The sequence below is a fragment of the Numenius arquata genome, chromosome 17 (assembly GCF_964106895.1).
Source record: "Numenius arquata chromosome 17, bNumArq3.hap1.1, whole genome shotgun sequence".
NCBI lineage: Eukaryota > Metazoa > Chordata > Aves > Charadriiformes > Scolopacidae > Numenius > Numenius arquata.
This window is the reverse complement of record NC_133592.1, coordinates 7,261,429-7,272,431: the sequence shown is the minus strand read 5'-3', so window position 1 is coordinate 7,272,431 and position 11,003 is coordinate 7,261,429. Positions and strand designations below refer to the sequence as shown.

General features: G+C 52.9%; 1 protein-coding gene across 1 annotated transcript; it reads left to right on the top strand.

Annotated features, from left to right (window-relative positions):
- Positions 1-1,705: 1,705 nt before the first annotated feature.
- On the top strand, positions 1,706-10,590 carry USH1G (USH1 protein network component sans). Its single transcript, XM_074160297.1, has 2 exons — positions 1,706-1,869; positions 9,345-10,590. The coding sequence occupies exons 1-2, from the start codon at positions 1,706-1,708 to the stop codon at positions 10,588-10,590; spliced, it is 1,410 nt and encodes a 469-aa protein (XP_074016398.1).
- The last annotated feature ends 413 nt before the right edge of the window (positions 10,591-11,003 follow it).

Below are 11,003 nucleotides of genomic sequence, written 5' to 3'. Positions count from 1 at the left end.
ACAGGCATTACTATGTGGCTTTTCACCTTGAAGGATCCCAGTGCCAAATACCTCAATGTTTGGTACACCCCGTCAGGACCCACCCAGGGAGGCCGAGCGGGTGAGTATGAATCTGCCGATGTGAGCAAACCGTGCGGGGAGCAGACCCTCCCTCTGGTGCTCTTACAGGTGTCCCCAGGCAGCTGGGATGGTGACTCCGAGTTGGGCACCCAGGGGTTAATCACTGCAGCTTTCGTGGGTGCACCCAGGACTGCTTTTGGGCCACCCTCCTGTCTTGGGGAATTTTCTTGCTTACAAGAATTAGCTGCGTTTCTCTCTGTTTTTCCTTCTCTCTGCTCATTACCTTCTAGCCATCTCTGCCGCTGTCTTTCAATATTTCCCTGTTTTCCCACTCTTTTCTCCCTTTCTCACCCATCTACTGGGTCTGCCTTTCCCCTCTCCAAACCCTGTACGGCATCCCAGGGCTGTGGCGGCAAATGCAGGGTACAGCCCCGGACATCTCCACCCCCAGAACCAGGGCACAACAGGCAAAAGGACACAACTCCTCAAGAGAGGAGCAGGAAATTCCTCCTCCGTGACAGTGTGTCGCAGGGGATACATTCACCTTTGAGCACAATGTGCTGTGACAGCCCTGTGCTTTGGTCAATGTCCAGGCTTAGCTCCATCTCTCCCTCCCGACGGCAGAGGGTGCCCGGGACCCGGGAATGCTGTGCTGGAGGCATTGCCTGGGGCCCTCCAGCTCCCCGCAGCCAGAAATTCTGTATCAGCATAAAAGACGCTGAAGGCCAGACACTGCCCCTCTACATCGTGGTGGAAGTACTGAGCTACGGACAGGAGCGGGTTTGGTTTTGAGTTTTTTTTAGTCTCCAAAGAGATGAGGAAGGGATTTTTTCTAGCCTGTGCGAGTTACTTTGGGTTATCACAGATTCCTGTTGTGCAGTTTGTTGTGCAATTCGTCAGAAAACAGTCATGTGGGCACAGGCGAGGTAGTGAGAGGACAGGGATCGTGACTGGATCTGCTATTGTCTTCCTAGTGACACTACAGCTGTGTGTATATATACAAAAAACTATTTTTACCAGGAAAAGCTGAACTGTGAACGCCCCTAGAGTTGCTTTGAAATGAGGGGCAGTCACCAAACTGCTCTCGGCCGTCTCTACACAGCGCAGGAGCATCCCTCCAGGTCCTTGCTCCAACAGGGCTGCGAGTGGAGGCAATGGGGGCTCACGCTCCATCGGCCCACGCTTCCTCCTGTGGCTGCTGCTGCCCCTCACTCGAGATGGGGTAGCTACGGCAAGGGCCATGTGGGTGCCTTTCTGGCAGCCTGGTCCACTTAAGGGACATACAGACCTGGGGAGGTTGTCACTGTGTGACCCTGTGCCCACAGCGCTTGGCTGAGCCCGATGCGGCGATGCTGCTTAATTGGAGCTTTTAATGTGCAGCGGAGCTGGTGCGTGAAAGGTTTGTTGTGAGGAGCCGTCGGGGCCGGAGGATGCTTAGGACCCAGGGGAAGCGCTGAAGAGCCTGGCTGGCTGGGCTTGGAGGAGATCCTGCCTCCCAGCCAGGACTTCTCAGGTGTCCTGGTACGGCGGCGGTGCTGTGCGAGGTGAGCTGGGCCCTCCTGGCAGCTCCCCCTTCCCCACATCCATGCCCATCCTCTGAGCCCCCCTGGGCACCCATGCGCTCGCCCAGGGACCGATCCGCACCATGAACGACCAGTACCACCGAGCAGCCCGGGACGGCTACCTGGACCTCCTGAAGGAAGCCACCAAGAAGGATCTCAACTCGCCGGATGAGGATGGCATGACCCCGACCCTATGGGCCGCCTACCATGGCAACCTGGATGCCCTGCGCCTCATTGTCAGCAGAGGGTGAGCGTTGGCGAATGCGGGGTGCTGGTCCTGGGGGACAGAGTAGCTGGGACCCCACCTTTCCCCCTTCCCCACTGGCAGGTCAGCATGGAGTGCTGGTGCCCCACAAAAATCATGGCTTCTGTCCATATCACCCCTGCTCCCGTCCTCCTCTCTGTTATTTTTCTCTCCTTGTGGTGCTTTGAGTCTAATCCAGTGTTCCTGATAACTGCTCTTTGTTTTCCAAGCTCCTCTGACCCTATAACTGCTCCTGCCCCAAACCTCACTGGCAAGTCTCCAGTTGGGGCTGGGTCCCCTCTGAAAATGCTTTTCAATCCTGAGTCAGGTCCCATAAAGACAGGCAGAGCTGAAGTGCAAGCCCAGCGGGTTGCTGCCATGAAAAAAGCCCCTTTAAATGAGGGGGCAGAGAGAATAACTGCTCCTTCTGTCCCAGGAAACGCTCTCACAGGGAGATGTGTGCGGTGCCACCTGGCAGTAGGTGACACTTGTCTGTTTTACCCAAAGCCAGGTCTGAATACGTGACCCCCAGGCAGCCTGTCGTGCACCTGGAGCCCAGGAAATTCAGGAGCATGTTCCCCAAGAGCAGATTTCCTCAAGCCCAGTCTTCTCCGTGGGGGCTGCTTGATGCTGGTGTGTCTCTCTTGGTCCCTCACCCTGGGATGCCAAAGCTGAGGGTCTCTGGCTCCATAAGCCTGGACGTGGTGGAGAGAGGGGAATGGGATTGAGGGGGCTTGTCAGGTTGGAGAACTCTAGGTCTTGGTGCTGGGGGAATTGTAAAAGAAGGTGTGTGCTAAGGCAAGAGCTGCCATACCTAGTTCCTTCCTGAGCAGTATGTGGCTTCTGTTCTTACCACCCTCCCAAGGGAGCATGTCCCAGTACTTCCTTCCCACTCCAGTTGCTTTTCTGAGTGCCTCATCTAAAGGTATCCAAGATGGGGTGGTCTCTGCCTTGTGTTGAGAGATTGGTGCTGATTTTGATTTATTTCTTTCTAATATTGAGGAATAGCGCTGAGGTCGGCTGCCTGGATGTACATCATGCTTCCTTGGAAGGGCTTTGCTTCTCCATGTTGGGTCGGGGCTCGGTGGGGCTGTCAGATCCCAAGCAGGGATTTTCTGTGTCCACCCTGCGCTGTGTTTGCAGCTCTCACACCTCATCAGCTGCATTTCCACTGTGCTTGTTCCTGGGGTCTCAGCGTCTCCTCATATTCTTATCTAGTCTGCTGGTGCAAAACCTTCAGTTGGCTCCCCTGCCCCAGCCAGCTGTACTTACAGGCAGAGCTCCCACACACGTGGCTGCCCTTCTGTTGAAAAGCATTTTCTTTTCAGATCCTGAGGTCAGAAAGGCTGTGTACATAGTCATTTCGAGAAGTCCTTGAGTGCCTGACGCAATAGGAGTGTGGTCAGGAAAAGATTATTTCAGCGTCCTGAGGGGAGAGAGCAAGACTTTGTTCCGAGTGGTGCATCCTGAGATGCCCCTGGGCTGAAAGCCCCGTGATGCTTCCCTGGGTGGGGGCTGTGTGATTTAATGTGTACCTTCCAGGAGGGACTGTGCCCAGCAGAAGCCTGCTCTGAGCCCCTACCAGGAGGTGAATTGCCACTCAGAGCCAGAGAGATGAGGGCAGGTCTGTGGATGAGACCGCGAAGTTAGAGATGCATCCAAAGACTCTTTGATAGCCAAAACCTGACTTTCTATCTCTTTATATCATTATATGTCCTTATATTGCCCTCCTCCATCACAGGACACCCTGCAGCACCACTGCCTGCCCTGCCAACCCACATGTCCAAGCCAGCAGTTTCTGCCTCTCCACGAAGCCCAAGGGCTGCTTTTCCATGGAGGGGTCCCTTTTATAAATTCACATTAGATTAAAAGGTCCTCGTGGGCTCAATCATGTCTGACTGCAGCTTGGTTGCTGTTTAATTAACAGCCTAATATACATTTGTTCCTGACAAGGAAAATAGCCTGGCAAAAGCCCTGTGACCTTTATGTGATGGATGGTGGAGCAAAGTGTGGGGCTGCAAGATGTGTTTATATCCATGTATTCATCTCCGTGTGTCAGATCCTCGCCCAGGACCACGCAGAGATCAGCAAAGCCTCCTTGCCCTGTGTTCAGGCTGGTGCGGAGGCAGGCACCCCTCTGCTCCCTGGGCTGGCTTTGGGTCTGCCAGAGGCAGGAAAGCCCCAGCCTGGGGACAGAGGTGACAGAGAGGGGAAATCATGCAGCACCCAGGAGAGCCCGTGGGCAGACCCTGTAATTTTCTGCTAGTGCTTGGGACGACATGTGCAAAAGTATTTAAGTCTTGTTCAGAGGTGAAAATTAATTCTGTGTTGGATATGTTACTGTTACACCTGCACTATAACAATTGGGAGGCAAGAGGGGAGATCCCCGAGTGTCCCAAAATGTCAGGGCATTTCTCTCTGTCTGGCCTCTGCTGTCAAAATATTCCTCCTTCAGCACAGAGAGCCTTGTGCTGCTGGGCTGGCTCTGTGCAGGGATGGGGTGGAAGGCAGCGTCAGGGTTTGAGGGGGCTGGTAGCCTCCAACTGGATTGCAGGGGGGTGCCGAGGCACAGGGGTAACGAGGAGCTATTGGGGCAGGAGGAAACACTGAATCCTCCTTGCCAGTGCTGGGTGATGCTGCTGGCACCCAGACAAGCTGGGAGATTGAGCGCTGAGGCCAGGCTGTTATGAAATGTCCCAGCGAGGCCAGCTGGAGGCACCCTGAGAGAGCAGGGCTGTGGGAGTGGGGCTACTGGGGGCAAAAATCACAGCTGTGATCATCGTGCCATATAGCAGGTCAGGCTGAGGGACACTTAGGATTATCTAAGTTCTGTCATCAGTGAGGGAGCCTCGTTCATACAGGTTGTGGCACAGGGGTGAAATGGGGAGGGGGAAAGAAAGTATAATAAATTGTTTAGCGGATCCTTGAGGAAAGTTCGTCATCCCAACTGACACAGAAGGGGTAAGGAAGCAGGCTTATTGCTCTGTCCGTAACAGCCGGTGATGTTGTCTGTGGCTCCATGCCACCTTTGCATGGGGATGGAGAGAGGGTTTGGGACGGAGGGATAGCAGTGGCTCATCCTTCTTGTTTGCAAAACAAAAAGCCTTTTTCTTCTTCCTGGCTCGGCCCCAGCGAGGGAAGCAAACTCAATTAACATGATGGCTGGGAAAAGGCAGGCTGGCTGGTGTTTAGTATTGCAGCTTTTCAGAGACAGTAATTCTTCAGCGTGCTTCGTTATGAACTGCTGTGGCAGTGGTGGGTGTCAATCCAGCTCCAGTTAATGAAGGGTCTGGGGGCCTCAGCTGGGAACAGCCAGGGCTTCCTTGCCTTGGAGTGGACCACGGGAGAGGTGAGGACGTGTCTTTGTGCCAGACAGGTCCACGGTCTGCTTTGTCACCCGGCATTTCTTTGCAGAGATGTGCCTCAGTTTTCCTTCTTGCAAAAATGGGGGCCATGGGCGCTTTGGATGTTAGTGGCAGAGGGGTGCAAGGTGCCAGCAGTGGGACGGAGAGGATGAGATGGCTCCTGATATAAGCCAGGCTGCTTGAGGGAGTCACATCCCTCGGCTGGGGCAGGGTTGCAATGGGGGTTGCAGCAAGGCACGTGAAGGTGATGTGCATCCTCTGCAAGCCACAGGGCTGGTGGCCACGTGGGTGCCAGGAGCAGCATGGCCGTGTTGGTGAGGACCTTCCCCTGGGTGATGACCTGCAGGTGAAGGAGCAGGGTGGAGCGCTGTCGCAGCTTCGTCGCTTCCGGCACCTGAGCTGGCTGCTTGGAGTCAGCGTGAGATGTGGGCATGGTGAAGCGCTGAGCCGGTAGATGTGCCCCTAGGCACTACCACAATACAACCGGCATTAATAATCACCAGCAGCAATGACTGCCAGCCTAGCTTTTTGCTGGTCCAAGAGGCAGAGAGCCCTAGGACGAACCTCACCTACCTACTGGATTTTTGGTGATCTGAATTTCTTGGGGAAAAGCTGAATCCTTGACCTACCACCACCTGGACAAAGCTTGGGATACAGGACCCATGGCTCTGCTCTGGCTCCAAAAACCCATCTTTTATGCTCGTTTCCAGGCTTTACTTGGGTCATTGCCCTGACTGGCTATGCTGAAGCTGGTTGGGTTTTCGTCAAGCCATAAGTTATTTTTTACTCTTCCTATATCCAAAATACACGAGCCAGAGGTACTTTGCACCCAGTCTGAGGGCCCGATCCTTCCCGCACAGCCGTGAGCCAGGGCATGAGCCAGCCCATTGCTATCAGAAGAACTTCACACGTGCAGCCGGGGAAGGACGTATGTAAGTGCTGGTGGATTCCCCAACTAATTGGGATCCTATGGGAGAAGTGGAGGGGAAAAACCGGCAGGAAGGGAGTGAGGGTGCGTGTCACAGTGTGAACACAATGACTCAGGAGGTGCACATGTCCACCTAAGGGGCTCAATTAACAGTGTTTTTAATAATGATTATTACGGGACTTGACTCAGCACTCGAAAACGCTTTGAAGTTGAAAAGTGCTGCGCTTCACACCTGTTATTAAAATTCGTTCCCACTTAGTGGACCCTGCAGTCAGCATCTCCTCGTGCGCAGCGCCCTGGAGGTGAAGTTTTGCTGGGACCGACACCTGTCAGAGGGAGGGCCTCATGTTTATTATCTGTGCTGGATCAAACACCTCTACTTTGCAAGTCACCGTTCTTCTTTCCTTCTGATGCATTTTCAGCGCCCGTGGCAGACATTTGTAGGGCAAAGGGACTTAGAGATCTGATTTTGCTCTAATGCTGTTGTTTCTAGACAGTGGAAAAGTCCAGAGAAGGCTGGTTTTGATGCTGTTTCCCCTCACTCACTCTCTGAGGTTGTGAAAAGCATGAGGAAAGTAGACCTTCAAACATGAATCCACCAAGACCTCCCTGGCTTTGCTCTTTGCCACCTGAACCAGACAGACATGAGAATGGGGTCTGAGATGTACTTTATGGATCAAGCATCCCTACACTTGGCTTGGGGAGCAAGATTATTTCCAGTGAGTCTGTGGCTAAGTCGCTGTCCTTATCAGGAGTCTGTGTACATGTTGGGACCCTCATAGTGCCCTGGCTCATCTGCCCACACATGTTGGGCACACATGTGCCCATTCAGAGCACACGTAAACAAACCAACAACCCTTCACACGCTGGAGTCCCACCGCCAGCCCTGGCAGTTCCAGTTTCACTGGCTTTTTAATCCAGCTCCATCAATAATTTACTCCTCTCTTGCAATTCATTAAATATTTATGAGGGTAGAGGCGAGGGCTGGGGAGTTACCGCTCCTGGAAACTCGGCATTGCCAGAGTGCTGGCAGCTCCCTCTCCTTCTGCGGGCTTCATGGTTCCTCAATCCTGTGATCTCCTGCCCTTCTCCTCCCTAGCACCCATCTTTGAAGCCTTTCTGTGCTTCTATGAGAGATGTTGAAGACTCTGGATATGGAAGTCCTGCAGGGTTTGTGGGCCTTTCTGGCCCTTACGCAGTTTTGAACCTTTTGACTAACTTGCTGAATTTGCCAGCAGGCTCAAGGTTGTACTCACTAAGTTTCTACAAATTTTGTGAAAATACGTACATGGTGGAGCTACCGTTGATGCTCCCACAAGGGGAAAGCTGCAGCTCATAGCAGCTGTTGGGGAATACAGCCAGGAAGCTCATGCTCTGTGTCCAGATAATCTCCATCTTAAACTCTGGACACTCTTTTTATTGCTTCTGCCTTTTGCAGAATTGTGTCCCTTCAGTATTACGTAGCTGAGATGTCAGCAAAGCCTGAGGACTGTGAATTAGACATCCCGCTGGCCAGGTGGCTCTCCTCTGGCTCCACTGTTCCCTGAACAGCAGTGTCCAGAGCGGGCAGCAGGGAGCCTGCCTGCAGTGTAGGAGAGTCAATGTGCTGGTTGAGGCTCTTACTGGGTCTTGTGCATGGGAGCCAGCGATGAAAATGTGAAGCTGGCAGGGGAAAGAAGTCCCTCAGAGCCTGTGATGTCTGCAGTCTTTCTTTGAAGAAGTTTTCAGACTCTTTCAAGTGAGACAGGCACAAAGCACATGGGGTTTGGGAGACGGTTCTGGGCTCTGCTTCTTCCAGCCCTTGTCTACACAGGCCCTAAAGCAGCAAGGAGTAAAGTAACATGGGCTGAAGGTCTCAAGTGTCCATTCTCCTTCCAGACTCCTAGTGCCACCAAGGCTTGGAGCTGGGGTCCTCGTGGCAGAGGGACAGTGCTCGGTTCCTCTAGAGCTCATTAAAAGGGTGGAAATGGGCAGAAGCTGTGTTGAGCCAGAACTCTGCCAGAGCTCTGCTGCCTGCGGGGAGTTGCCCTTGAGGGTGGTGAAGCTGCACAGCCTTAATAAAAGGCTTTGCCTTATCCCTGTGCTGGAAGGGAGAGCGCGTTGTTGACAGATACTACTGCTGGCTGCATCTCATTAGCACACGCGCTCGGGCAAAGGCTGGTGCCAGCAGGGGTGTGAACTATCTCTTGTTTCAGCAGATCATAAATACAGAGGAATGTCAGGAGGACAGGCTTCCCTTCAGCCCCAGGTTTGTGTCCATCCTGTTGTGGGAGGCCGGAGATGTGGGCAAGTGGTTGTGTCCCGTCAGCAGCTTGCTGGGGTAGGGTCCGGCATGGTGTGAGAAGAGATGCTAATGGCATTAGTGGAGTGTCTAGCTCTTGAGGAGTGCAGAAACCTAATCTCCACTTTCTCTGAAACTGGATTCTCAGGATGTGCTAATACCAATGCGCTTCAAGCCATGCAATCGAAACCAAGTGTGGTACAGCAAAAACCCCTACAAAACCCCAGCTCCGAGGCCAATGCCAGCAACTTTGTTCTTATTCTCTACTGACAATGTGCCATCTTCTGCCCCAGATTTCCCCAGGCACCAATGAACAGGAGGGTGGGAAGGTGCAGCACTGGTGGGTTTCAGAACCATTGCTGAGCGTGGCCATTTGATGGTGGGACCACCATCATGTTGGGACCCCATGGTGTCCCACACAGGATGTGGTGTATAGAAGAGGTATTTGGGATGTCTCTCCACAGAATCTGAATGAAGCCAAGATTTGAAGATAGAATCTGACTGGAATTTAATGGGATGTTTGGGATTTGAAATTTTATAATGAGCTAAAGCCTGAGCTGGAATCAGTCCCGTATCTCGGTCTCAGTCCTGGGCTATTCAGAATCTGGCTTGCCTCCCTCCAAACGTTGGTTTGATGCAGGAACATGTATCTCCTGAGAGCTAAACTCCAGTCATGGGAATTACCGCAGAGTTGTGTGTCGGGCGTGTGATTCCATGTCACTGGTATACCCCTCCAGAAGACACCCTTAAAGTTAAGCTTAAGTAGGGGCCAGAGGTGTGTAGCTTCATATTTCCAGGAGGCAACAGTTCATGGTGCTGATTTGTTCCTGCACAACTGGGAATATCTCAGTAGAGTTTGTCAGCCATGCCTGCATGCTAACCGGTTGTTTTTCTTGCTGTCTAGGGGCGATCCAGACAAATGTGACATCTGGGGGAACACCCCTCTCCACTTGGCAGCAGCCAACGGCCACCTGAACTGCCTTTCCTTTCTCATCTCTTTTGGGGCCAACATCTGGTGCCTGGACAATGACTACCACACCCCGCTGGACATGGCAGCCATGAAGGGGCACATGGAGTGTGTGCGTTACCTGGACTCTATTGCTGCCAAGCAGAGCAGCCTCAACCCCAAGCTGGTGAGCAAACTGAAGGACAAGGCCTTCCGGGACGCGGAACGGAGGATTAAGGACTGTGTGAAGCTGCAGAAGAAGCACCACGAAAGGATGGAGAAACGGTATAGAAAGGAGATGTCAGATAATTCAGACACCATGAGTTTCTCCAGCTATTCAAGTAGCACCTTAAGCAAGAAGTTCCAACACATGTCTATGGTGACTTCCCTGCCATACTCACAAGCCACCATCCATGGCACAGCCAAGGGAAAGACAAAAATACAGAAGAAGCTGGAGAAGAAGAAGCAGGTGGATGGGACGTTCAAGATCTACGAGGATGGGAGGAAAAGCGTGCGGTCTCTGTCTGGTCTGCAGCTGGGGAATGATGTCATGTTTGTGAAGCAGGGCACGTACGCCAGCCCCAAGGAGTGGACTCGGCGTAATATCAGAGACATGTTCCTTATGGATGAGGACACTGTCTCCCGTGCCATAAGCGACCCAGGCTTGCACATGGACTCGGCCCACTCTGAAGTCAGCACTGACTCTGGCCACGACTCCTTGTTCAACCGCCCCGGGCTGGGCACCATGGTGTTCCGGCGCAACTATGTCAGCAGCGGGCTCTTTGGGATCGGCCGGGAGGATGCTGGCACGCTGGGTGATGACAACGCAGATGGGGTAGGTGTCAAACTGCGGAGCCGCCTGCAGCGCTCGCCAAGTCTCAACGATAGCATTGGCAGTGCCAACAGCCTGCAGGAGAGGAACGCAGAGGAGCTACCCTGGGACGAGGTGGAGCTGGGTTTAGATGATGATGACGAACCAGACACCAGCCCCTTGGAGACTTTTCTGGCTTCCCTGCACATGTTTGAGTTCATCTCCATTTTGAAGAAGGAAAAGATCGACTTGGAGGCCCTCATGCTATGTTCAGACAATGACCTGAAGAGCATCAATATCCCGTTGGGCCCCAGGAAAAAGATTGTGGATGCCATCCAGAGGAGACGGCAAACTCTGGAGAAGCCAGATGTCATTGTAGACACTGAACTGTAAGTAGGAGATGGGCCCTCTGAGCGATTAAACTCTTCAGCAGGTGGAGATGTGGATAATGTAAGGTCTTATTTTCAACCCACTTGGAAGAGTAGGAGTCCAGGTAACCTCAGTGCTGCTGTGTGTGGGCAAATTCCTGCTTGTATGGAAACGATGAGAGTTCGGAGAGGTGGCAATAGCGTTAGTTCATTACTCAACAGCCCTAATGTGGCTGGGCAGGACGTGAAGGCTTTGTTTTGTTTCATAACCTATATGAATGCAGACTGTGCTGTGGTTTGATTCTTCTGAGTCCCCGTAGCTGAGATTTTCAACCATACTCAGGCTTGTCTTGACTTTTCACCTTTTGAAGGCGTTAGGAAATCAACCGCAATTCCCGGTGGGAGCAGGCTGACGGCAGTGCTCAGTGGCATTGGGAA

Excerpts from the sequence above, each read along its gene's own strand:
- USH1G (XM_074160297.1), top strand. The coding sequence starts at position 1,706 with ATGAACGACCAGTACCACCGAGCAGCCCGGGACGGCTACCTGGACCTC. Across the intron at positions 1,870-9,344 it reads CGCCTCATTGTCAGCAGAGG|GGGCGATCCAGACAAATGTG; the intron begins GTGAGCGTTGGC and ends CTTGCTGTCTAG.